The sequence below is a fragment of the Aedes aegypti genome, chromosome 1 (genome assembly GCF_002204515.2).
Source record: "Aedes aegypti strain LVP_AGWG chromosome 1, AaegL5.0 Primary Assembly, whole genome shotgun sequence".
NCBI lineage: Eukaryota > Metazoa > Arthropoda > Insecta > Diptera > Culicidae > Aedes > Aedes aegypti.
Genome location: NC_035107.1, coordinates 149160551 through 149187967, shown reverse-complemented (window position 1 = coordinate 149187967; position 27417 = coordinate 149160551). Strand labels below are relative to the sequence as shown.

Below are 27417 nucleotides of genomic sequence, written 5' to 3'. Positions count from 1 at the left end.
CAAATAACCCGAAGGGCGTAATGACGGCTGTTTTAGCTATGTCCTCCTCATTCATAGGGATTTGATGATATGCACGTTCGATATCAATAGTTGTGAAAATGGTTTTCCCCTGAAAAGTATTCAACAAATCTTGAATATGTGAAACAGGATATCTATCAGGCACAGTCACTTTGTTGAGTGCGCGATAGTCTCAGACAAACCGCCATTGCCCGTTCTTTTTCGGGACACAATGCAAAGGGCTGGCCCAGCAACTGTTAAAGGGTCGACATATTCCTAGTTCTGACATTACCTGCAACTTCTTTTTGGCCGCCTCCAGTTTCATTCATTCATTTATTTGTATAACATTGTTATTACAATAAAACCGCGTCAACAATTCCACGCCATACAACTCGATTCGCAGCTGCCTCCCTCCATCCTCGGCTGCGGCCCACACTCGTCAGATCTTGTAGCACCTGGTCAATCCACCTAGCTCGCTGCGCCCCACGCCTTCTTGTTCCGACCGGATTCGTAGCGAACGCCATCTTTACAGGGTTGTTGTCCGGCATTCTTGCAACATGCCCTGCCCAGCGTATCCTTCCAGCTTTAGCTACCTTCACGATACTGGGTTCGCCGTAGAGTTGAGCGAGCTCGTGGTTCATCCACAGACAAACAGACGTCACACTCTCATGGCTGTCCATCGACCAACTTTTTAACGATCGATTCAAATATTGGATAGGTGGTCGACCACCCGCAGCGCTCGCGTCGTTTTTGTGCGTGTTTGACGTTTACACACTACCGCCACCTTATGGTCCATCGGCCAACTACAGCGTTTTTAGCATTGGGCGTACATGATTTCGCGACTATGATTTTGATCGAGATTTGTTCTAAGTGTTACGTCTGTTTCTCTGTGGTTCATCCTTCGCCGCCACACGCCATTCTCCTGCACGCCGCCGAAGATCGTCCTAAGCACTCGGCGCTCGAAAACCCCAAGAGCTTGCAAGTCCTCCTCGAGCATAGCCACGCCTCATGCCCATAGAGAACTACCGGTCTTATGAGCGTTTTGTACATCGTGCATTTGATGCGGGGGTGAATCTTTCTTGACCGCAGTTTCTTCCGGAGACCGTAGTAGGCACGACTTCCACTGATGATGCGCCTTCGTATTTCCCGACCAACATTGTTGTCAGCCGTCAGCAAGGATCCGAGATAGACAAACTCGTCCACCACCTCGAAGGTATCGTTAAGAAGGTCTATCGTGACACTGCTTCCAAGGCGGGCCCTGTCGCGCTCAGTTCCGCATGTACTTTGTTTTCGACGCATTCACCATTAGCCCGACTCTTGTTGCTTCGCGTTTTAGGCGGGTGAACAAATCTGCCACCGTTTCAAATTTTCTCCCGATAATATCCATGTCGTCCGCGAAGCAAACAAATTGTCCGGATCTCGTGAAAATCGTGCCTCGACTGTTAAGTCCGGCTCTCCGCATGACACCTTCAAGCGCAATATTGAACAACAGGCACGAAAGTCCGTCGCCCTGTCGTAGTCCCCGCCGAGACTCGAACGAAACTGGAGTGTTCGCCCGAGATCTTCACGCAGTTTTGCACACCGTCCATCGTTCCTCTGATCAATCTTGTGAGCTTCCCGGGAAAGCTGTTCTCGTCCATGATTTTCCATAGCTCTCCAGTTTATCAGGGGCCAATCTCTGTGCTTTTGTTGCAACAGGTGGACCTTTCGTTACTATGGGATGCTTCACCTGCCTGTGGGCAGACCGCCGTACGCATTTTTGAAGGAAGTGTAATATTCCACCAGAAGATCCTTGTAGGGGCGGTCGTAGTCGATTTTCGTGACACTGTGTATAATTGTCGATGCGGTAAAAAGTTAGAAACGGTTTCTCACCGAAGTTGGATTTTTTCTCAAAATACTGCTGTAGCAATTCCGCCGATCGATTTAAGTTGAGTTTTACCGTCGATTAACCGTCGATTTTGAAAATCCACGATTATGCCAAAGAATGCCAAGAAATCAGCTCCAATTATTGCGACGCTCACATCCGCCACCAGAAAATTCTAAGAAAACCGACGGCGAAGACCAAGATCCATGGAAACAAAGTGAGATTCGTATGTTTTGATTTTAGTTCCATTTGCAGCGTATAGAACAAACGATGTAGATCCCCTTAATCGGTCGTTTCGTGTAGCTGGTATGATGGAGACATGAGAGCCGGTGTCAATAAGGTATCGGCAATTGCTGGAACGGTCGAACACAAGCAGACGGCGAGCATCCACCTTCGCCGTATCAGGTGAGACTCCATCTAGTTTTTTGGCTCTTCAAACACACAGGGTGGCCGACACTGTCGAGCATTTTTGTCGTATTTGCGGTGGTACCAACAAACTGTACTTGATTCATCGTTGTCTGTAACTCGTTCACGTCGAGCTCTGGAAGAAGGTCGGCTTCTAACTCCGGTTGCCTTGAGGCGTCGCACTTCCGCTGTTAGACTTGCTATTTGCTCGTGCAGTGACGATAAATCGCTTTCAGTGGAGGCAGTCGCAGCCGCTACGTGAGGGGCAGACGTTTCGATCATCTTGTTTCTGGACAAACATTTCAAAAGGGCACATCGACATTGGTAAACATTGGGTTTGCAAGACGCTGTTGAGCCCAATTCAACTCGATCACGCTCACCAATACCACTATCAGGAAGAGCTAACGCCAATCTTTCTGATAGTGGTGTTAGTTTGCGTGGGCGGGCTAAGATGTGCTCAACAGCAACGTTTCTAAAAAAAAGGTTCAAGACCTCTTGGGCCCTTTTCAAATGTTTGTCCAGATTTGCTATTTCGGCTAGCTTGCTGAGTGTTCCATCGCTTATGGGAAGAATCGGCCGCAGCACGATTTTCTACATTTTATTGGAGATTGCAGGGAATTTAAAACTTGCTTACTATACTAGACATTGACTCTCAGGTAATCAAATTCGTTCGACTTTCTTTCAAATTCAAGGATGGTAACAAACAAGCTTTTTAAGATTTAACAAGAGTGTTCTTTACAAAATATAAAACAATACTTGTTTGAACCAGCACCAGAAGAACTGAGAAGAGTAAATGTTGAATCCTTGGATTTGAAAAGCAAGTTTTCTAAGTTTTAACAAGGGCTTAATAAAATTTTCCGATTGATAAAAGCGTGGTTAATTTGATAGTTGAATTTTGTGTTTTTGAAACTTTCATTGCCAAAAAGCAACGTTCCACACAAAGGTGCTTGTTCCAGTTGGCTCAATTGTTCAAAACAACGACCTACACACTCGGTTATCAATGGCCTTTAGGGCGAGATTATAAGTTATGCGAGATTTGATTTGTTCGGCAATCGTCAGTAATATCTGTAAAAGAGTACACTTGAGTCTTTAGCAAAAACGTAATAGCACACTAATTTTTAAGGCAAAAAAATATTAGGTACGTCTGGTAACCCAAATCATAAAAATGGTAACATAAGACAATATGAAATCATTTACTAAATCACTATTACAGAAACATGACCGGTGTGGAATATATACTGCTGCATGTACAGGATCCCATCCTGTATGTCATTCGAAAGCAGCACAGATACAGCCCGACGGAAGCAACTCCACTTGCGGATTATTACATTATTGCCGGGACGGTTTACCAAGCACCGGATTTAGCGAGTGTTTTCAACTCAAGGATTCTGTCCACCGTGCATCATTTACAAAGTGCTTTTGAAGAAGCCAGTTCGTATTCGCGATACCATCCTAGCAAAGGATATTCATGGGATTTTACTTCTAATAAGGCGCGTAAGTATATCTTTTCATTCATATATTTATCCAATTTCCATTTATATACTTGTTTTTTAATTGGGTTGTTTAGTGATGAAAAATTCGCAGATTTTTGTAGCTTGATCGAAAGAGCACAGTTTTCTAAGTGTAACACGATTTTATTGCGCTTTATTATCTTAATTTTGATATAGTAAATGATTAAAATAGATTCCCCTGGCCACGATCACAGGGTTTGACGGTGCCAAAGTAGAAGGTGCACCATAATAATACCCGTCTGTGAAACATATCACCTTCCCAATACTTTGGCACACCTCCAACGGTTCATGATTTATCATGAAACGGCTGCATTCAGGCGGAGGATCTGTTAATATGTTTCGGCATATTATCAGGTCCTCTTCGAACGGAGGGACCGCCAGGGCTCATTAGTTACTTATAAACCAGTGCTGGTTGTTGATGGTTCAGTTCGTTTACCACGAGCTGTAGCATCCTTTGTACTAATCAGTAATGGTTGTTAAGTTTCGAAGCTAACGTGTGATCAATCGTTTTATAATGCAACATAAGAATTTGGGTGTTTGGTGGAACTGTGCGTGACACTTGTTGTTATTAAATTTAGTGATTGTGTTGGTGCTAATGGTGTGTTTATAATAATATCTATGGTGATGAAAAATGAAATTGGAAGTGATTCTGATAGTTTTGTTAGAAATATAATAATGATGATGTATAATGATGTGAACTCTACTTATTTAATAAAGGCCATAATACATTTTGCAATCATTTCTCTGAATATAAACATTATTGCCTAGTTCTTCAAACATGCATGATAAAAGTGTTAATAATGACAGCGAGTTCAGAAAAATTGATCGAAATGATTTTGTTTTACTGTAACTTTGGTGATATTGCTAAATTGTAGTTTGAATAGTAATGACTCAATAGCAACAAAATAATGAAACATCTAAATTGAATATCTTTTAATTACTTAGTAATGCTAACAGATGATAAATGCTAATAACAATGAATTTATATGAAAATGGTGTGATGTGAAAAGTGATATAATGGAAAGTATATCTGAAGTGTATTACGAAAGTTGATGAGTGATAATCGGTGAAATACGTGATAGTGTCGAAAATAAAAGTGACGATAGTGAGTGATGAAATCAAATGGGGAATGAGGACATTTTAATAAAACTATTTCGTTCTTCACTTTAACCACTCTAGTAGCATTTCAGGCCTTATCATAGTTTGATAGTAGTCTGAACTACTAGACTGCAAAACAACGGTAAGGGCTGATTGCTGCTAGGGTACACAGTGACCATTTGAGCAACATTGCTTAGGAACGTCTGTGTGATGAACGCAATAGAGGCTTATAAAAGCAAATGCTGGGAAGGAGCATAGGGCAGATTAAGAGTAAGAGTACTACCCCTATCGCTACCGAAAAAAAAAAAAAAAAAAAAAAAAAAGTAAATGATTAAAATAGATTTAATTCCGTCGACTCAATGACATTTCCATTTACATAATGACAGCTCGTCCCGGAGTAAAATTTGCCGAGGGGTGATTCAAACGCGATTTCCATACGAAATTCAAACGTGTTTCAAAAATAGTTCCAGGGCACGGAAAATTATGAAACTTTGGATTCTGGCTCAGTTTTTAACGTAGAATCAGAATATGTAAAAAACAGGATACCCCTAAACAAGCCAATTATGAATCATGGTTTACGGCTAACCAGCCGAGTGGAAGTTTAACAACTACCGAAAAGCTAAACATTACATATACTTTGCAATTGGATTAAATGGACAAATTGATGTGAAGTTTTGCGAAAAAGTTACACGTCTTCTCAGTGAGAATCGAAATCAGGGAGTCGTGAGTTCAATTCTCACTGAGAAGACGTGTAACTTTTTCGCAAAACTTCACATCAATTTGTCCATTTAATCCAATTGCACAGTATATGTAATGTTTAGCTTTTTGGTAGTTGTTCCATTTATACTTTTTTGCTGCTACGAGTTTAATTTGTTTGTTGTAATTTTATTCTCAACGCAATACCTGTTAAACTAAACGGTGGTTTAAGCCGAGGATGCAGTATGAATATGTAGTAATACTGTATTTCGATTCATGCTTGTTCTATTTTGTGGATACTGCTAGAGAATATTTATATTCCAATGATGTAACGGCACGAGGTTTGCTGTTACTTTTTATTCAAACACTCATCTGCTGACGATGTTCAATCTGTTCAATGTGATTGCACTTGTAATTTGTTGCTTTATTCATAATGATATCTGGTTAGTTAAACTTTACATCTGGTCAAGGAAACGAATATGTTGGCAGGTTCTTTTATATATAGTGAACAAACTGAGGATAATCCACTAAAAATAGGAAGAAGTGTCCTATTGTTATTATTATCTTTATGAGGAGATTTTTATCCCACGGCTGGTTCATCTTCAAAGAAATGTCTTATTTGTAGCATATTGAGTACACATTTTAATTTTTTTTTTGTCTTTATTACCGAGATTTTTAGCTTTGTTGTTGTTGTTTGAGAGGGCCTTTAACCCGAAGGTCATTCGTCCCTCGAGATTTTTAGTCCTAGACTAGTTTATCTCGGAATCAAGTGGTTTACTTCCCTTCTTAAGGAAGTCGTTTACCATAAGCTTTACGACATAAGTGACTATCTCGGGGATGGGGTTCGATCCCAGCCAGGTCCTCGGTGTGGAAGTCATGAGTGCTAATTACTACATCAGGCCCATTCCCTATTTCCATTTTTATTACTCAGGTTTTTGAGTTTGAATTTTGGGCCCATTTTTTTATTCAAGTTTACACTACCCGGGCCTTCCTTAGCCGAGTGGTTAGAGTCCGAGGCTACAAAGCAAAGCCATGCTGAAGGTGTCTGGGTTTGATTCCCGGTCGGTTCAGGATCTTTTCATAATGGATATTTCCTTGATTTCCCTGGGAATAGAGTATAATCGTATCTGCCACCCGATATACGAATGCGAAAATGGTAACTTTGGCATAGAAAGCTCTCAGTTAATAACTGTGGAAGTGCTCACAAGGACACTAAGCTGAGAAGCAGGCTCTGTCCCAGTGAGGACATAATGCCAAGAAGAAGAAGAAAATCATCCGTCATAAATACGGACTCGCTTGAAAAAGTATTGCAACATTCAGTTGAATATTGAATCACCCTGAAAAGTTTAGCATCGCCTCAAAACAGGAACATTCATGATACTGTATCTCGAGATGCTGATGATCTATAATTTTGCGGTCTTCAGCAAAGTTGTTCAACAGGTCAAGGACATTCGGCAAGCAAGTAGTTTGGTTCGCAATTCTGCCGTTAGGTGGCGCTAATGAGCATGTGAAATTGAGCATCTTAAGCATGTTCTATCTCGTGATCCATATGTTATAAAATGTTCAAGTCTTTGGCAAAGTTATTCAGAACGCCAAGGACACCCGGAACACACGTTATTTGATCCATGATGTTGCCACTAGGTGGCGCTAGTGAGCAGATTAAATTGAGCAGATAGATGCCAGATAAGATAGAAAGTTGGACAGGGTCAAGGACATCCGAAATACAAACTGTGTGGTTCTTAATTTGGCCACATGTTGCATTGAGAATTTTAAGCTAGTTCATATCATATTCAATTGATTCAGATCAAATCCATTGCATATTCACGTATTTCAGATCTGATGCATCTTTCAAGGATTCAGGTATGTTTTATTTCATTTGCAAGTGATTCATGCCTGACGCACATCATATTCAATTTCTTCAAGTCAAAACCTATTCATATCCAAGAGTTTCACGAATGATTGACTTTATATTCAAGTGATTAATGTTGATTCATTCCATACCCAACTGATTAATGTCTGATCCTCTTTATATTTATGTGTTTCAGGTTTGATTCTCTCCATAATATATAAATCATGTCAGATTCACTCCATGTTCAAGTAACTCAAGACTTCATATTCAAGTGATTCGGGTAGGGTTCGCTTCATATCCAAGTGATTCAGGTCTGATTCACTTGATATTCAAATGATGAAGCTCTGATTTTTTTATATCCATCTGTTACACAAATACTTGATATTCAAGTTGTTCAGGTTCGATTTACCTAAAAGTTAGGTCATTCAGTATTGTTTCACTGCATTTTCCAGTTGGTCAGATATGATTCAGTTTACGTTCAAGCAGTTTAGGGCTGATTCACTTAATTTCAAGTGAATAAAATCTGATTCACTTTTTATTCAAGTGTTCCAGGTACAATTGACTTCATTTTATTGAGACTCAGGGCTGATTTACTTCATATTCATCTTTGAGTGATTTAGGTCTGATTCATTCATTTACAAGTGATTCATGTTTAATTTACTTCGTTTTCAAGTTTAGAGTTTGAATTCATTTATTTTTTAGTCATTCGGGTTTGGTTTGCTTCATATTTAAGGAATTCAGGACTGATTAACTCCATTTTCATGTGATTTAGGTTTGTTTTACTTCATTTTCAAGTAATAAAGTTATGTTTGAATATTTATTCATTTGACACAGGTCTGAAAGTTAAAAGCTTTCAAATGATTTATATTGAAATCTCTTCATAATCGTGACTGATTTACTATAATCAAATGTTTCAGGTCTGTCATATTTCATATTCAAGTGATTCAGTCCTGATTTGCTTCATTTACTAGTGATTCGAGTGTAAATAATTGGACTCCAATTTTCTATCTTATCTGGATCTGAAGATATAGCTTGCTTGAAATCCTAAATTTTATTTGCTCACTAGTGGCACCCACCGAATATTTTTTATTAAAAAGTCTGCTTTCCGGATGTCCTTGACACTCTGCACAACTTTGCTGAAGACTCGAGCTTTTTTCATCTCACGTGGATCGCAAGAAGGACTTGCTTAAAATGCTCATTTTCACTTACTTACTAGCGCCACCTAGCGGCAGAACTAAACTGTTTGCTTCCGGATGTCTTTGACTTGTAAAACAACTTTGTCGAAGACTCGAACTTTCTGTCTCATCGATGACAATTTGATTAACTGCCTAGAACATTAAATAAATTGAATTGAATTAATTTATTAGTTCAAGCACATTGGAAACATCATCTCAAAAATATCTAACACATAAAAAAAAACTCATTTGATAATGATAAATTGTATTGATTTCTAAAAGGGTAATCCAAAGTAATCCTGGTTTTGTTTTAAATGGACACATTTTTTTATTTTTGTTATTTATGCATTTCTTTTCATTTCATCATGGATTTGCCTCATATTTGGCATATTTGTTACGTACATAAATCAAAAGAAGCCCCGTTCGACGGTACATACAAAAAATCTCATGCATAAAAACATACAAAAAAAATATTCCAAAAAAGTTTAATTAAATAGATTTTTTTCTCTAAATAATTTTAGTTGCAGAAAAAAACAAATCCGAGAAAAGTAAAGAGACACCAGCTAAAGAGGAACCGAGCTCTCTATTTCAACGGCAACGCGTGGACATGCTCTTGGGCGATTTATTGAGGAAATTTCCTCTTCCACTTCCCCAAATGCATCAGACACAGAACGCATCCCACCAGAACCAAAATGGAAACACTGGCACGAACAACGCAGATGGACACGATTCGGTGAACATTAAACAGGAACCTGTTGAACATGCCTCGATTGATCCGAACGATACTGGCGCGGGTCTTCTTATATCAGGCATTAAGGAAGAGACCCGCAGTGATATGAAACCTCCACCGGAGAAGAAAATTAAGATGTAAAATTTTTGTATTACACAATCCACAATTTCATGTGCACATTAAACAACGCTACCTTAAATCTTATGCAATCTTTCGACTTGAACACTTTTTTCAAAGCACTTCTCCTTCTGTTGTTAGCCATGCTTCTCTGATAAAATACGCTGGTAAACTGAAACAGTTCACATTAGGAAACATCCTCGCGATCAGCTGTTCGAAAATCGAGCCAATCGGGTTTTATTCTTCAAGCGATACGACGTGATACGACGAGATAGATCTGCTTTTGTATGATACCTTCTCATGGTATATGCATTCCCAAGTAACCATGCTGCTCAAGTTGCAAATTATGCATATAAACGGTGTACAGAAAGATAGGTGCAATTTGAAGTGGGAACGGCTTGAGCAGCATGGTTACCTGGGATTCGAGTTTGAATTTTCATTATTAATGCGACAGCTTCCACGCCTCATTTCACTCGGAGGACTAACCCGAATGTATTTTTAATCGCATTGATAGTAAACATAAAATTTGAATGAATGCCAATATTGAAATGCCTCGAAGTCTAGTCAGTCTCAGCCGTCACAATACGGAAAAACCGTCGTAGACGTAACAAAAACTGTACAGTGGTTTTTCGGTTTTATCATCACTTATTTTAGTCACTATACCCAAGTAATCACGCCGCTCAAGCTGCAATTAATGCATATCAACGGTGTAGGGAGCCGGATTCTATTCTTGGCACTTTTGATACACTTCGGCAGTGGGGTTTTTTGAAAGCTACTTATCTTATATTTGGCTACAATATGCGGGGTATTGAAGTGCTTCTTCTTGTCAAGTTTAAGACAATTCGGCCAAGAAAAAACCCCCATGCCAAAGTGAATCATGGAAGTGCCCAAATAGCTCTGTACCCTATAGAGCTAGAAGCCATATTGAATTGTAGTTGAATTGTTATTATTAAGTTGTAGCTTTGAGGCAGCCACTTTGAATCGACTTTAATTGTACATATATAGTGATGCTAGCTTTATGTACACCGTTTATGTGCGTATATTGCAGCTTGAGCAGCATGCTAACTTGGGTACTTGGTCAAATTATTCAGATAACCACGTATCTATATATGAATACTTCATGTTTGCTCTAGACGAATTCCATGTCAAATCGGTCAGCCATAGAACTCGACCATCTTCGATTAGCAATAAATTTTACACATGTTTTTGGTATGATAGAATAAGTGTTTTCCAAAGAAAAATCAATCATTTTGACTCGAGAATAACTTAGAGAAATAAGAATAAATAAATGGCCTATACATTTTTGCATGCAACTTATTCGAAAAATTCTAACTGTTGATTCTATAGAAAAATGTTCTATGAAGAAGTTGTAGTGAACCGTTTGGCCTACAAGAAAAATTTCATGAAAAATTCAAAAATACAACTCAAATTTTAAATTACACAAAACCCCCATTTTCAATATTTTTTTAATTTTCACCATAGAATCTTGATAGTCCGCACTATTCTATCATACTGAAATCATGTTCAAAATTTAATCCCAACCGAAGACTATCGAGCTCGATTTTTATTTCTTCCGACTCATTCTGGATGGAATTTATCTCTATAGTGTGCTATCAGATTTTGTTTTAAAGTGACATAATCTTTAAGAGCCGTATAAAGCATAATTAAAGTGGGAAAGGGCCCCACAACAACCAAATTAGTGCAATATTTGATAAAGCAGGTTTAATGCACAAGCCCTACTAAAGCATTTATGGTTGTATTTTTAGGGATTATGATGTATATTAGCTTAAAATAATGCATATTTCGGGCATGCGTTAGAGTAAATGAGTCCATTGGCTACCTTTCAATGTTTTTTTTTACCATCTCAATGATTTTTTTTTTGTTGGAATCAGGATTCGAACCCACAACTTGGATGATGATGTGCTCGATGACTGGCGCGTTGGTGTCCTGTGCTAAAGCTGCTGATGTGATAAGGTAGGATCAAACTTCTTTATAAACCAAGCCACTGAGTGTGTCAACCATTACTATTCGCCCAGTTTTTACGAATAGAAAGAATTCTCTTCGGCGATTGAACAACAGTGGTTTCCTTTCCTCACCAAATGGAACATCAATAGAAAGAATTTGATCACCATTCTTTCTCGTAGATGAAATAACAGAACTTAACTCACAAAACAAAGTCCTAGAGTATTGAAAAGATTTCAGATCAGGTGAGAGAAATTGATCGACATTTCTTCTCGCTCCATATGAATAAAAGAGTCTCATAGATAAAATACAACATAATTCTGAATGAATACATATATCCTTAAAATCGGAATTCGAGATGGAAGAAAGTCATTTCATTATGAAAATTGTTCTTCTTCCATTTCCCACAAAACGAAATGAGCGAGTGCGAACGTGCTTGATCGTCTTACAGCATAACTGTATACACGCAAGCAAATTTTGTTGTATAATCTACCGAATCTATGGTAGAATTAAGAACTGCACCAACGATTTTCAATCGACTACAAAAATCTATTAAGTGTACCATAATCTGGTAAAAATCACTGAGCAATGCAGTAAATGAAAACCATGTCAATAGTATCGTCCACTACAAAGGGCCCATTCACAAATTTCATAACGCTGAAGGGGGTGGGTGGGTGTCCTCATGGCGTTACAGTTCATACAAAATTTGTAGAGCATTCTTACAAAAAGCGTTACGAAGGGGTGGGTGGATGTCAAAAATGCCCATTTTCGGCTTTATGAAATTTGTGAACAAACCCAAAGCATTGCATTTCAATCTGTGACACCCACCGAAGAAGAAAGTGTGGTCAAAAGTATAATGCCAAACTTGTCAAATCAAGAATGTTTCCAGTTATAAATACTGCAACCTGGTGCTAGGCAGCCATGTTTTTGAGTTCGGCATAAAACTCAAGAACAACAACGTTAAGTGGCGTAATCATATCGGGGATTTTTTTCGATTTTTTAATGTGTTCCACGCTAACTACACCAACTCAAATTACCTTGCTGTACTGCAAACGAACAGTTAGCAACCGTTTGTTTGTGCCAATCTAACTGTTGTTGAGAGAAAAAAAATTTTCTGCATAAAAGATTACGCCTTTCTCGATTGTTGGCCCTTAAACGACTATTGTTTACAAATATTGAGCTGTCAGTGGGAACCAAAGACGTTTGCTCGTTATTTTCCAATGGGGTAGTATGGGCGGTGTCAGGAGGCTGAAATACTGCCACTCTGGTTAAATAGACCGAATATAATTTCTTGTGTAGTGATGTTGACTATGTTTTGATAGAGTTAACAGATTAATGTAGTAGGTGGTAGTAGGTTGAAAATCGTTGGTGCAGTTCTTAATTTTACTACGGATTCAGCAGTTTCAACAATAAAATTCATTTAAGTGTATTCACTCTTAACGCTTAACATAATGCGGAATTAAAATAATGCTACAAAGCATTTATTGCGCAGTTCCCACCTTATTGGGCCCCGCACTTCAGAAGTGCGGGCGGGTTCATAAGTGCGGAAACGTCAAACCCTTTGTTTTCGCCGTTGGCGAGCAAGAAAAAGCAGTGAATCGGTTTCGCGCCAACGAAAATTGTTTTCGTTTTAGCAAAAGCATGTGCTCTCAGCAGGATTGCTAGTTTGTTTGTTTTATTTGTTTCACGAAAACTTGCTTGTAAAACATTTGTAAAAGTATGTCAGCCACTTGAAATAGGCGTGTTCGATTATTATTAATTGTGGCAATGATGCAGTCAAGTGCAAATCTGCATTTGGATAAAAAAACCAGTGTAATTTGTCGCGTAAATGTACATTTGAAGAACTTTGGGTATGAATCCATTTGCATGGAAACATATTTGGAACCACTGCTTGGTGACCTTCGAAGTGCGATACACAACTTTCCCAATACTCCACTGCACTGTGACGTCACGCATCAATTTTGACAGGTACTGGTCCTGTTGTTTACAGTTTGGACTTAGTACTCTTTTCGAATCATTCTTAATTTCGTGAAAGTTTGCTGCGATGAGAGGTCAAATCCACTGCAGATACCCACGGATCGTATTATTCTATCTTCCTACCGTGGAAAATCGTCACCATCAGCATGCTGGTGATAGAAATGCGAAGATGAAAAAATGATGGAAAAAACGATTAAGTCCGAAACGTAAACAACAGGACCAGCAGCTGTCAAATAAGTGAGGTTAGGCTCGTCATATGCAGCGCTCTATAGGCCTATTCACATGACGTTCAAAAACAGCTGATCGGGGAGCTCTTTGACAGTTCTTCTATGAAAATGACAGCCTCGTGTATGCACCGGTCCTCCACCGATGTAAACAAATGCATAGACGGACCTGTCACATGAAAAGGCCAATAATCCATTTATCAAAGCAAAGCACAATATAATGTTAATCAAATGGATCATTGCTTGACAGTTCTCGATTACTTTTTCAAATCGACGTAAGTAACTTTCATGCGGTTTTGAGAAAATTAATTAAGAAGAATCACAACCTGTCTTCTAAAACTGTTTTAAAATGAATCACCTTTTTAACATTTTTTCGCAGTGTACATCGCATAAATTTTGTATACAAAAAACTCGCGTTCAAAAACTAGATAGTTTCTATTATTTTCTACAAAAATAATTATAGAAAAATGATAAGCCGTTTCTTTCCGTTACTTTCGACGTTTTTCTATCAAGGCTGGTTTGCTACTGACAAGAAAAGGAATCGCCTATCTCGATGCGTGGAAAATTTCTTCCAAGAAATGGTCAAGAAAATCACATTTTTCTGATCGCAGTACGCAGTTGAGAAGAAATGTCACTTCAAAGGGGGCTCTCTGTAGGAAATTTCTTGACCCATTCAGTCAAGGAATTTCTTTACTTTTCTTGAGCGAAACAGCATACTTAGCTTCAGTGTAAAATCGGCTCAAGTAGTGTTTTGTTTTGATTCGTGGTTAAGTCACTTTGTCTCTCCATACAACGGAGCGGTGAAAGTAGCGGTTGGGTTGCGAAAGTTAAAATTCTTACTTACTCCGTGTTCGCACCACCCAACATCGAACAACCATCACCCAACTGAAGGTGTCGGTTTGGTAGCGTGTAGTAGGTAGGCGAATTAGAGTAAGCAAACTGTCGGGTGTTGAATTCGTCCCGGCGCAAAAAGTAAATATTGGGGAGGAAGATTATTTTGTAAATTGAGAAAAAGTTACTGTATCGTAGCCATTGCAAAGTTAGATGAATTGAATTCGAGCGCGTAGACAAATTTCTAGTTTTTTTACGCAATTGTGCAAAGTAGAATTGAAAAGTGCTGTGGAAGGAGAAATAGCAGTTCGGAATTGGTTTTCGAGATTTCGGATATAGCTGTAAGTAGTAGAAAACGTATTGTAAACTAGTTGATATTTATTGAAGATGATTCACAGTTTGGTGATCAAGCCCGAGCGAACGAAACCTGCAAAGAAAAGGATAATTAAACGCAAACTATAAAATGTAAGTTAAAAATAATTAGGAAATAATAGCAAGAAAATTAATTGAATACATTTAGTTTCAAGCTGCTGTAACCGAATAACACTGCTGTGGAAATTTTATTTCGAGAACTGGTCCGAACGAACATTCTTGAAAATTTTATAATGTCGAGACCAAGTCAGGATCCTGAAAGGACAGGTTTCAACTGCGCGGGTTGCCATCGTCCGGATGATGACGAGAGTGAGATGGTGTTTTGTGACCACTGTCAACGGTGGTACCATTTCGGATGTGCTGGTGTGTCGGCCGATGTGAGGGACGTTTCGTGGTCGTGCGAAGAGTGTCTGCGCCTGTTGGCGGACAAAGAGGGGCCACCCGGCCTAGAAGAGGAGTTGGAAAAACTCGAGCAAGAGATGGAGAAGGAAAGACAGGCCATTGAATTGGAGAAAATCCTTCACAAGAAGAGGCTGGAGCATCAGAAAAAGCTATTTCTGCTGCGTCAGCAGGCGGAAAAGGAGAAGCGGGATATGGAGTTGGCGTACGAGCAGGAGCAAATGGAACTGCAGGTGACAGAAGAAGAAGCCCACCGGAAGAAGCGCGATGAGATGCTGAGGCAGATGCAAGCGAAGCTGGAGAATGTGAAGGTTGATTCGGCAAGGAAAGAGGTAGCAGAACGGGAAAGAGGAGCATTCGGAGCCGTAAATGGAGAAAGTCAGGAAGAATGGAAGTCCAAGCAAGCGAAGTCGGGGATGGAAAAGCCGGATGAAGATGAGCCCGAGAAACGAAAGTCGAGCAAATCAAACCGGAAAACAGCTGAACCGATGAAAGCAGACCGTGAGGATTACCGTGGAGCCTTCAGCAAGTTTTCCACACCGAAAGCGTCCGGAGTTGCACCGCCTGTACTACAGGATTTGACCTCGCTACCTGCTGTAAGCGACAAGCGCACTCCGCTAGGGCATCCAGCGTTGCAGAAGAAGAAGAAAAAGCAGTTCGTCGAAGTCGAAGAAGAGGCTCAAGGATTGTATCCAGCCAACGAAACATCCGAGGAAAAGGAGTCCGAAGATTCGGATTCAGAGGAAGAGAGCTCGTCGCAGGAGGAAGACTTCGGAATGCGTCCCGAAATCGTTATGCGTGGACCAACGAAGGCCCAACCACAGACAAACAGACGTCACACTCTCATCATTGTCCATCGACCACCTTTTTAACGGTCGATTCAAAAATATGGTAGGAGGCCAATCCACTACCCGCAGCGCTCACATCGTTTTTGTTCGCGTTTGACGTTTACACACTAACGCCATCTGTTAGTCCGTCGGCCAAACACACTAATTTTAGCATTGGGCGTACATGTCCTCGTGACTATGATTTTGATCGAGATTTGTTCTAAGTGTTACGTCTGTTTGTCTGTGACCCAACTATCCGCTCGGCAGTTTCCTACATTCACGGGGCGGCTCGAAGAATGGCCGATGTTCATCAGTGCCTACGAGACGTCTACTAAAGCGTGTGGATTTTCCAATGTCGAGAATCTTGCACGACTTCAAGAGTGCTTGAAGGGTCAAGCGCTGGATGCGGTGAGAAGCAGGTTGCTACTTCCCAGTGCAGTGCCGCAAATTATCAAAACCTTGCGGATGCTGTACGGAAGGCCTGAGCAGCTGCTGAATATGCTGCTTTCGAACGTGCGATAGGCTCCGTCGCCAAAAGGGGATAAATTGGCGACGTTCATTCAGTTCGGTGTCGTCGTTCAGCAGCTTACCGACCATTTGGAGGCAACGGGACTGACAGCGCATCTCATCAACCCGATGCTCATCCAGGAGTTGACGGAAAAACTGCCTGCCAGCACGCAGCTGGAATGGGTGCGGTACCGGAGGAAAGCCCAAATCGTTACGCTCCGGACATTGTACAACTTTCTCTCGCGAATCGTTAAGGATGCTAGCGAGATCACTCCGTACAGCGAGTCGGCACCAGTTGCATCGGATCAAGCGTTCCGGAAGAAGAAGGGAAGGAATGAGCATGCCGGATTTTTGCACACGCACAACGTTGAAGACAGCGGAGCAGTCCACCAAGTTCCGCAAAGGGAGAAGAAGCCATGCAGGATTTGCGGCCGCTGCGATCATCGGATTCGGAACTGCGACACTTTCAAGAGGTTGCGTCTGTCGGAAAGATGGGAAGCGGTACGGAAGTGGAAGCTTTGCCATCTGTGCCTCAACGAACACGGGAGCGCACGATGCAAACTGAACTTCCGGTGCAACGTGAACCAGTGCAACGAACACCACAATCCGCTGCTGCACTTCGACCAAACGGTTAGCACGAATTGCAACGTGCATCTGCATCGCCAGTCGGTGATTTTCCGGATGATACCGATCACTGTCTACAACGGGAAGCTGGCCGTAGACACCATTGCTTTCCTTGACGAAGGGTCGTCATACACGTTGCTGGAGAAGTCGTTGGCCATCGCGTTGCAAGCCAGAGGTGTGACGCAGCCGCTCCGAGTTACTTGGACAGCTGGCGTGTCCCGAGTGGAGAAGGATTCGCAAAAGGTAGAGATCTTCGTTTCAGCCCGAGGATCGACGCAGCGTTTCCGCATCAAAGCCGCCCATACGGTGGAAAGTTTGAAGCTACCGCAGCAAACGGTCGCTTTGTCGGAAGTCGTCAACGGCCATCCCCACCTGCGAGGTCTGCCGGTGGCCGAATTCCATCGAGGAGTCCCGCAAATCTTGATAGAACTGAAGGACATCCATCTGTATGCGCCTCTTGAATCCAGGATTGGTAAACCGGATGAACCAATCGCCGTCCGATCCAAGCTTGGTTGGACGATCTACGGTCCTACGTGTGCAAGCCGAGCCGAGTCTGGAATAGTCGGCCATCACAACTGTGAAACGGTTTCGAACCAGGAGTTGCATGACATGTTACGAAGCCACTACACCCTGGAGGAGTCGGTGATTTCCGTGGCGATGCTGCCGGAATCCGAAGAAGATAAGCGAGCGAAGGCGATTCTCAGCAATGCGACTGTGCGAATTGGTGATCGCTTTGAGACGGGGCTATTGTGGAAGGAGGACGAAGTACGGTTCCCCGACAGCTACCCGATGGTGATGAAGCGTTTCCGTTGTCTGGAAAGGCGGCTAGCGAAAGACGATCAGCTGTGCAAGAAGGTAAGCGAGTTGATTAACGACTATGCGATGAAGGGCTGCATTCACGTAGCAACAGAAGGGGATTTAAGACAATTCGAGCCAGAAGAGGTGTGGTACTTGCTGATCAGCGTGGTGGTGCATCCCAAGAAGCCGGGAAAAGTGCGTCTGGTGTGGGACGCGGCGGCGGCGGTCAACGGTGTGTCGTTGAACTCGAAGTTGTTGAAGGGGCCGGACATGTTGACTCCGCTTCCCAATGTTCTAGCGAAATTCCGTGAGCGAGTAGTAGGTTTCGGAGGCGACATCAGGGAGATGTATCTGCAAGTGCGAGTGCGCGCAGCAGACAAGCGAGCGCGGTTCGTTTTCCGCAACAGCGCGTCGGAAGAGATGAAGATCTACATAATCGACGTGACGATGTTTGGCGCGACGAGTTCTCCTTGCACGGCGCAGTTCGTCAAGAACCGTAACGCAGAGGAATACGCCGGACAGTTTCCGGAAGCGGCTAGAGCGATAGTCGAGAATCATTACGTGGACGATTATTTCGACAGCACGGACACCGTCGAAGAAGCAGTGAAGAGGGCCCAAGAAGTGATATTCGTCCATTCCAAGGGCGGGTTCGAGATCCGAAACTGGGTGTCGAATTCGGAAGAGTTTCTCCATGGCATCGGGGAGCGCACACCCGACCAGAACGTGCAGATCCTGCAGGATAAAGAATCCAATCTGGAGCGTGTGCTAGGAATAGTGTGGAATCCAGTTAGCGACGAGTTCACCTTTCTGGCGAAGCTTCGAGAAGATCTGGTGCCGTATTTCTCTGGCGATCGTCGGCCGACTAAGAGGATGGTGATGAGCAGCGTTATGAGTCTGTTCGATCCGCTAGGAATGCTGGCAACATTCGTGATCCACGGGAAAATGCTGATCCAGGATCTGTGGCGAAGCGGCAGCGACTGGGATCAACCGATCGACGACGGAAGCTGCGAGAAGTGGGATCGGTGGATAGCTCGTCTCCCGGAGATTGAACAGGTGAAGATTCCCCGCTACTATTTTCATGGGTCGAGGTCCGTGGATTATGATACGCTTCAACTTCACGTGCTTGTCGACGCCAGCCAGGACGCATATGGTGCAGCGGCATATTTCCGGGTGCTCACAAGTGATGGGCCAGCTTGTTTTTTGGTGATGGCGAGGTCGAAGGTTGCTCCGTTGAAAATGATGTCCATTCCGAGGCTAGAGCTGCAAGCGGCGGTGATCGGAGCGAGATTATTGCAGACGGTCGTCGAGGCGCACTCGCTAGACATCAAACAACGGTTCATTTGGTCGGATTCAAGAACCGTAGTCTCCTGGATCCATTCAGAGCAGCGGCGGTACAAGCCTTTTGTGGCGTTCCGGATCGGCGAGATTTTGAGCCTCACAAAGCACAGCGAGTGGCGTTGGATATCGACGAAAAGCAACATCGCGGACGATCTGACGAAATGGAAGAGTGGAAGTAGCCCACAGTATTTCGATCGGCCGAAATCGTGAACTTAATTCTGTAGCACCTTTAAACGTGATTTTTTCGGAATGGTGTCTTCGGACGAAAATTTTCTAAAAATATAGCGCATATATTGACGGTAAATGTTAGTTCGCAACTTTGCCACGGGCGGCGCTGCGAAAATATTTTTTTTGAGATGACGATCTTTAAATATGATGTCTTCGGCAAAGTTGTAGATAATTCAAATACAAACAACTTTGCCAAAGACACCTAGTGTGTATTCAGCCGCATTTCCAAAATACGGGAGTATTTTATGAACGACCCCCTAAAACTAGTTTTTCTCGTATATTTTGAAAATGTGAAGTTTCCGGTAGCAACAATGTTCTACAAAATTGTGTAAACAGTCAAAATAAATCATTCTCTAGAAGACACTAATCTTCTAAAGACCAAGGAAAAGCAGTTATAACCGTTTAAGTGCAAAAATCAGTCATTTTTGGGGTCCATGTATTTATTTGGGTGGCAGCTGGTGGCAGATGAAACCTAGTAGGGTTAAAAATACATCATTAGTAGTTGTAAATGTCGATAGTGTCATTAGTATCCACGAGTATCCCTTTTACTTAGAGGAAGTTTCATCAATGACTCTTATTACCCTGAAGTACTTAGTTATGTGATGGGTAGAGGGCTATGGGACTCCAAACTTCTTCTTTTTCTTCTCCTTGACACATTCTTCATCTTTATACACACACTCAATAGGTTCCAAATGCTTTTATGAAGAAAGTTCTCAATTAGTCTTTGCAAAATGACTCGCCATACAACTATTTTTCGCTTGCAGTTTTAGCTATTTTTCGTACATAGTAATAGTATACACTATAGTAAGTGCAAGCTATGCAAATTTGGTGAAATATTCTGTTGAGAAAAGAATAAATCATTGAATCACTATTCTGTAAATCACATCAGTGTTTAAATGTTAACGCAGTTCTTATGGTTGCAACACTCATTTACAAAATGATCTGATATTGAGGCACTTGCCTGATTTTGGATTTGAATTTGATACATCACTTAATTTGCTACTTTGGGGGGTCCGTAGACTTGAGGTTACGCTTTCGCTTCATAAGCGGAAGGTCATGGGTTCAATTCCCAGCCCCTCCACAAAAAAACCCCCGTCCAACCACCAGAAGACGCCGCACGGAGGACAGTGCTTTGGGGAAGCACATCCAACCTCCGTCAGTATCAGATGGTGACTGAGACAAACTGACCCTCTTCGTAGGCAGCTAGCCTCAAAACGACTTAGGAACACGGCAAAATGGTGGTTCATGCAAGAGCAAAGAACTATGGCTTATGGAAATCGATTGGACTGAACAGCAGAGCTCTCTCCTACCTGCTCGGTGTGAGAGTAAAAGAGTAGAAGAGAGTGAAAGCAGATGTAAATATAGATTAGTTAAAAATAGATCTGTATCGGTATAGTAGATACAAAGAAACTGATTACGGCACAGTAGTGGCCACGAGCACGGAGTGCCTTAAAAAACAATTTGCTACTCACCGCATCGTTCTTGCACGTGTCATGTAGTAAACACTAGCCTGCTAGTTTATCTTTTTGGTCTTTAAGTGCTATTATTCGACCAATTAAGCGTGTCAGTTGTATAATGCTAACATGCAGAGCGAATTAAAGTGCTATTTGGTTACTTGGGATGTACGAAAAAACGCAAAAATCTCAAGTGAAAAATAGTTATAGGGCGAGTCATTTCATAAAGCGTCTTTTCAGAAGATTGAGAACTTTCTTCAAAAATGTATTTGGAACCTATTGGTTGTGCGTAACGATGAAGAATGTGTCAAGAAGAAAAAAAAGTAGTATAGAGCCACATAGCCCTCTACCAATCATATAACTAAGTACTACAGGGTAATAAGAGTCATTGATGAAACTTCCTCTAAGTAAAAGGGATACTCGTGGATACTAATGACACTATCGACATTTACAACTACTAATGATGTATTTTGATTCCTACTTTTTTTCATCTGCCACCAGCTGCCACCCGAATAAATACACGGACCCGAAAAATGACTGATTTTTGCACTTAAACGGTTATAACTGCTTTTCCTTGATCCTTAGAAGACTAGTGTCTTCTAGAGAATGATTCATTTTGACTGTTTACATAATTTTGTAGAACATTGTTGCTACCGGAAACTTCGTATTTTCAAAATATCGGAGAAAAACTAGTTTTAGGGGGTCGTTCATAAAATACTCCCGTATTTTGGAAATGCGGCTGAATACACACTAGGTGTCTTTGGCAAAGTTGTTTGTATTTGAATTATCTACAACTTTGCCGATGACATCATATTTAAAGATCGTCATCTCAAAAAAAAATATTTTCGCAGCGCCGCCCGTGGCAAAGTTGCGAACTAACATTTACCGCCAATATATGCGCTATATTTTTAGAAATTTTTTGTCCGAAGACACCATTCCGAAAAAATCACGTTCAAAGGTGCTACAGCATTAAGTTCACGATTTCGGCCGATCGAAATACTGTGTAGCCTGGACTCGAATGGACCGTGGTTTCGAGGTCCAAGTTTTCTTTACCAGCCGGAAGAACGGTGGACAAATCAAGAAGCGGTAGAAGCGAATACTCCTGAAGAGGTACGGGCGTGTCATCTGCTTCACGACATTTCGATAGTCGATGGTCGATGTGTCGCGCATTTCCCGTTGGAAGGTGTTGGTCAGGGCGGTTGCATGCGTCTACCGGTTCATATCCAACTGCGACCGGAAGAGCAAGGGTCTGGCGATCGAAGCGGTTCCGGCAACACCTAGAGTGCGCAGTTTGGTGAAGAGAACCATACCGGCGGTGGCAGTTCCACTAAAGCGAGAAGAGCATCAGCGAGCGGAAGCCTATCTTTGGCGGTCGGCACAGGTCGATTCTTACGAGGAAGAAGTGAAGACTATGGTGAAGAACCGTGAAGTATCACGCAGCGAGTGGCAACCGATCGAGAAGTGCAGCAGTCTGTACAGCGACAGCCCGTTTTTAGACGATGATGGTGTACTGAGGATGGAAGGCAGAGCAGCACAGGGTTCGTTCCTCCCTTTCGAACTCCGGTTTCCGGTTATTCTACCGAAAAAGCATCCCATTACCCGGAAGTTGCTGGAATATTACCATCAGCAAGCGGCGCACGCGAATTCGGAGACTGTGGTCAACGAGGTCCGACAGCGTTTTCGGATTCCGAATCTCCGAGCGGAATTAAAGGCGGTGGTGTAGGCTTGCTTGTGGTGTAAGACAAGGAAATGCGCTCCAAAGGTTCCTCGGATGGCACCTCTCCCAGTAGCGCGAATTACTCCTGGGTGGAGGCCATTCAGCTTCACCGGCGTGGACTATTGCGGTCCGATCATGGTCACGGTTGGGCGAAGATCCGAAAAGCGTTGGATCTGCCTATTTACGTGCCTCACAACGAGAGCGATTCACCTGGAAGTGGCACACAGCTTGACGACGCAGGCGTGTCTGATGGCGATTCGACGTTTTGTGTGTCGCAGAGGCAAACCGGTCGAACTCTATTCCGACAACGGGACAAATTTCCAGGGAGCGAGCAAGGAGGTAATCAAGGGGTGGATCACTTTTCCAATGTACATTTAATGTGCATCAACTTGCATCAAATGCATTTTTTCTTCATTTACATCAACTTATCCATGACCTTTCATGACATCCCCGTATCATCATAGCAACATGTTGTTTGCTATGAAAAAAGTGAAAAGTTGTTACGTTTCGTATATTTTGATCCTGTTCAAACTTCAATAATCAATCAATTAATGAATATTGCAGCTGTTATTTAACATAAAATTCATTTCTTCTAGGTCTTCATTTCAATTTGAGCAGATATGATGCCACCCAGCCGATTTTTTCAATATTTTGTTAAAGGCATGTCAACTTCAAAAGCTTTGTGAAGGACGGTCTAATTATTCGTATGGCGTTATACAGTTCCAAAGACAAGATTATTAACCAATCATAAATATGTATTTAATAAAAGCAATTTCTTGAAAAATGTATAATTATGTATGAAACTTTCAATACTTAACTTGACTCTTTCCAACTCCCACATCTTACATGTAGCTGGTATTCTGATAATATATGGCTTATTTTGGATTAACTTTTGCATGTAAGATATCTGCAAATATTCTGACCATAAATATTTTGTATTTCTTTCACTACCATTGGGCTGTGCAGCACTTAACCAAAGACAAATTAACCCTTAATTTGCATATAATGAGTCCGCAGAAGACACCGACTCGGTTGGATGCAATCATGCATATTTTTTCGGATTCCCGTACTTGTAAAAACTACTCCAGTAATCCAGTGTTAAACGAAATGTGCACTATTAAACAGGAAACTGAATGCCCTACAGCTGTGAAAGCGAATTTCTCAGTCTATGAATCAGTTCTCCAATGTCGCTGTTCGTCATAGAAAAAGAAATGTTATTCGTAACGACCTTCGTTTTATGGATTGTTATCTGGTGTTCATCGTAAAATCACGTAAATTAATACTACAAAAATTGTTCATGATTCACTTTATATTTGAATCGCGTGTTATATTTAAGTTTACCCATACGTTAGGTGTGGCTCCTTAATCCAGGCTGTTAATTTTTGATTGTTCACTGATCCTGTAATCCAGAATCTATCGGTCCTGCACCTCTCTATAGCAGAATCGTAGCAAAATAGATCTTCTCTAAGAACTATCACAGCTATCACCATATAAACTCCCAAACGGCTGATGCTTCTCATCCCATGAACCCATTGTGTTGGACTTGAAAGCTGCAATAAAAATACTAATTACACAAAGGTACTACTCCTCTGATTCGATACGAAAATGTTTACAGAGAGGTTTAGTATTTTTCGATTGAATGCCGACACTGCACCGCCGATATCCAATTTCCAATAATTGGGTCCTAAAATGTTTAATGAATTCTTGTTTTTATGTAATAATACGAAAGAGCATGTTATTGCAACTACTTTAGCAAGTTTTCCAGCTCAAATAACGGCTATAACATTTTTAAACTTCAATTTTAAAAATGGTTTCGAATATGAACCTTGACACTTGTGATCTTGTTTGACATTCACTTTTTCGACAAAAATGCCACAGGGCATATAGTTTGAACACTGGGGTTGTTCCTATCTGACATTTCGGAAGGGACACGGAAAACAAAATATACCCAACATTTGAGTTTAAACCAAAAGGTGTGACAAAATCATAAAAAAATGTTTTTTGTACTTAAACCAATGAAAATCAACTAAAAATTGAGTAAACATGTGTTTCTGCCCTAAACTTACGCGTTTGGTACTAAAATTGAGACAGGGCTTTAGGACCCTATTGCAGGAGAATTCAGGACCACGAATTTTGTGAGCTCCAACTCGGCAATAAATGGTAGATTGAGGTATTTACAACACTTTCACAGACTGTTGTAGTTTGCTCATAGAGCAGTTTGACAGTTCAACAACGATAGCACTATAGCATTGTAGCAATCCATGGATTAGGAAAAAATGAGTACATTCAAATGCATTTGAATGCATTTATTTCTGCTGATATATTAAATGCATCAAGAGTGATCCACCCCTTGGAGGTAATTCAGAAAATAGATGGAGAATACGAAGAAGCGATGACGGATGCTTGGACTCGGTGGAACTTCAATCCACCAAGCGCGCCCCACATGGGAGGCGTCTGGGAGCGGTTAGTCCGATCCGTGAAAGCAGCACTGGCGGTGTTGAACGATGGCAGAAGGTTGACGGATGAGGTCCTGCTGACCACACTGGCCGAAGCAGAGGACCTTGTGAATTCACGGCCGTTGACGTACGCAGGATTGGGACCCGAGGCAGGTGAAGCGTTAACACCAAATCACTTCGTGAAAGGTGTAGACCTGGCTGTAGATCAGGTTTCGAAGACAGCGAATGCGGAGGCTTTGCGAGACCTCTACAAGCGGTCACAGGTGTTGGCCGATCGGATGTGGGACCGTTGGATAGCGGAATACGTGCCGGCGATCTACAACCGCACGAGATGGCATGCAGAGACCCAGCCAATCAGGCCGGGGGATCTAGTGTATATAGCCGAAGAAGGAATGAGGAAGTGTTGGACACGTGGAGTTGTTAGAGAGGTGTATCCTGGTGCTGATGGCCGAGTGAGGCAAGCGTTGGTGAAGACGGCGAAAGGAGAGTTCAGGCGTCCGGTGGCAAAGCTGGCGGTGCTAGAAATTCAGGAGCGTAACTCTGGTGTTGGAGTAGCCCCCCCAGAATTACGGGGAGGGGGTATGTTCGCACCACCCAACATCGAACAACCATCACCCAACTGAAGGTGTCGGTTTGGTAGCGTGTAGTAGGTAGGCGAATTAGAGTAAGCAAACTGTCGGGTGTTGAATTCGTCCCGGCGCAAAAAGTAAATATTGGGGAGGAAGATTATTTTGTAAATAGAGAAAAAGTTACTGTATCGTAGCCATTGCAAAGTTAGATGAATTGAATTCGAGCGCGTAGACAAATTTCTAGTTTTTTTACGCAATTGTGCAAAGTAGAATTGAAAAGTGCTGTGGAAGGAGAAATAGCAGTTCGGAATTGGTTTTCGAGATTTCGGATATAGCTGTAAGTAGTAGAAAACGTATTGTAAACTAGTTGATATTTATTGAAGATGATTCACAGATTGGTGATCAAGCCCGAGCGAACGAAACCTGAAAAGAAAAGGATAATTAAACACAAACTATAAAATGTAAGTTAAAAATAATTAGGAAATAATAGCAAGAAATTGAATACATTTAGTTTCAAGCTGCTGTAACCGAATAACACTGCTGTGGAAATTTTATTTCGAGAACTGGTCCGAACGAACACTCCGTTTTGTAATTTTTAAATAAAACGTTCTAAAAGTGAAAAATCTAGTTGTGTAAGAACGGAACGTGTGGAATTTTGCCTGCGGAACACGTAGGATCGATAAAGTAAGTTTGTTCACTTTTCTGACTCGAGACTATTTGTATAAGTTTTCGAGAGTTATTGAATAAATGCATAATAACATTATTAATGCAAAAATGTCGTCTTTCGTTTAAATTACTGCAATGATATTAGCTTGTGGTTACTTGGGTTTTTGGATATTATGGGTAAACTTTACCCATATTTAGGTAGACTGATCTTAGCGTGTAAAGTATGTTTCACTATACAGGGTATTCGCTGGTTGGAACACGACTGCCTTCCAACTAGCGAATCCGACCCGTAAATTGAGACGACTGACAGATGGTGAAAATGGCCCAGCATCTGGAGAGCAAATCTTCACGAAACGCGCTTTATATAAATGTATAGTGGGGATTCGCTCGTTGGGGGTCCGCTACATGGAATGACTCGATGGTTGAATGTTGGCTGGTTGGAAAAAAAATCCAACTAAAAAGCACTTGAATGTCAAGAGAAGATGTCAAACTGACTTTGACGTCTGAGTACCGTCGCATTGAAGTCTCCATATAAAGAACAAATGTGTATGTATATGTGCGTTTCGTGACGATTTGCTCTCCAGATACGTTAGTGTGGAGCACTTTCACAAGCTGTCAGTCATTCCAACTAACGGGTCGGATTCGCTAGATTGAAGGCAGTCGTGTTCCAACCATCGAACCCCTGCTGTATTCTTCAATGCGTGGAAGAACACCAATTTCCGACCCTTTCATATTTTTAGGCCTACTTTGCATGAAAATCCAAAAATTGAAACAGATTTCTTATTCCAGACACTTCCTAACATATTTTTATACATTTTCTGTTGTGCTTGACCCGTATTTAAAACGTATTCAATTTGAAAATTTTCAAAATAAGTTTTTTCGTTCAAAATCATGAAAGTTTATCATACAAACTACGGTCACTGTATTCTATTCTTCAACCGAAGCACAGTGAACACATTTTCGTCGAATAAATTTTAGGTTTGAACGGCCAATCAGCAAATCAGGTTTAAATTTTCCCCGACAGAA

General features: G+C 41.6%; 2 protein-coding genes and 1 long non-coding RNA gene across 4 annotated transcripts in view; 2 read left to right on the top strand and 1 right to left on the bottom strand.

Moving 5' to 3' along the window:
• The window catches only part of LOC5569671 (mediator of RNA polymerase II transcription subunit 6), a 36200-nt gene extending 26666 nt beyond the window's left edge, over positions 1–9534 (top strand). Inside the window, exons 2-3 of the mRNA XM_021850824.1 lie at positions 3480–3760; positions 9117–9534. Coding sequence (XP_021706516.1) covers positions 3480–3760; positions 9117–9466 — 631 coding nt within the window. The 3' untranslated portion in view covers positions 9467–9534. The remainder of the gene's footprint in view (positions 1–3479; positions 3761–9116) is intronic.
• LOC5565331 overlaps positions 1–10156 on the bottom strand; it is a 48689-nt gene extending 38533 nt beyond the window's left edge. The window contains exon 1 of one of the 2 annotated variants that reach the window (XM_021850820.1): positions 9519–10156. In XM_021850820.1, the coding sequence (XP_021706512.1) occupies positions 9519–9587 (69 nt within the window). In that variant the 5' untranslated portion in view covers positions 9588–10156. The remainder of the gene's footprint in view (positions 1–9518) is intronic. The other variant, XM_021850816.1, reaches the window with a different exon arrangement.
• A 4322-nt stretch (positions 10157–14478) lies between these two features.
• Positions 14479–23491, top strand: LOC110678185. The gene is made up of 3 exons (XR_002501464.1): positions 14479–14777; positions 14835–14901; positions 23297–23491. It is a non-coding gene; the product is annotated as an uncharacterized LOC110678185 (long non-coding RNA).
• The last annotated feature ends 3926 nt before the right edge of the window (positions 23492–27417 follow it).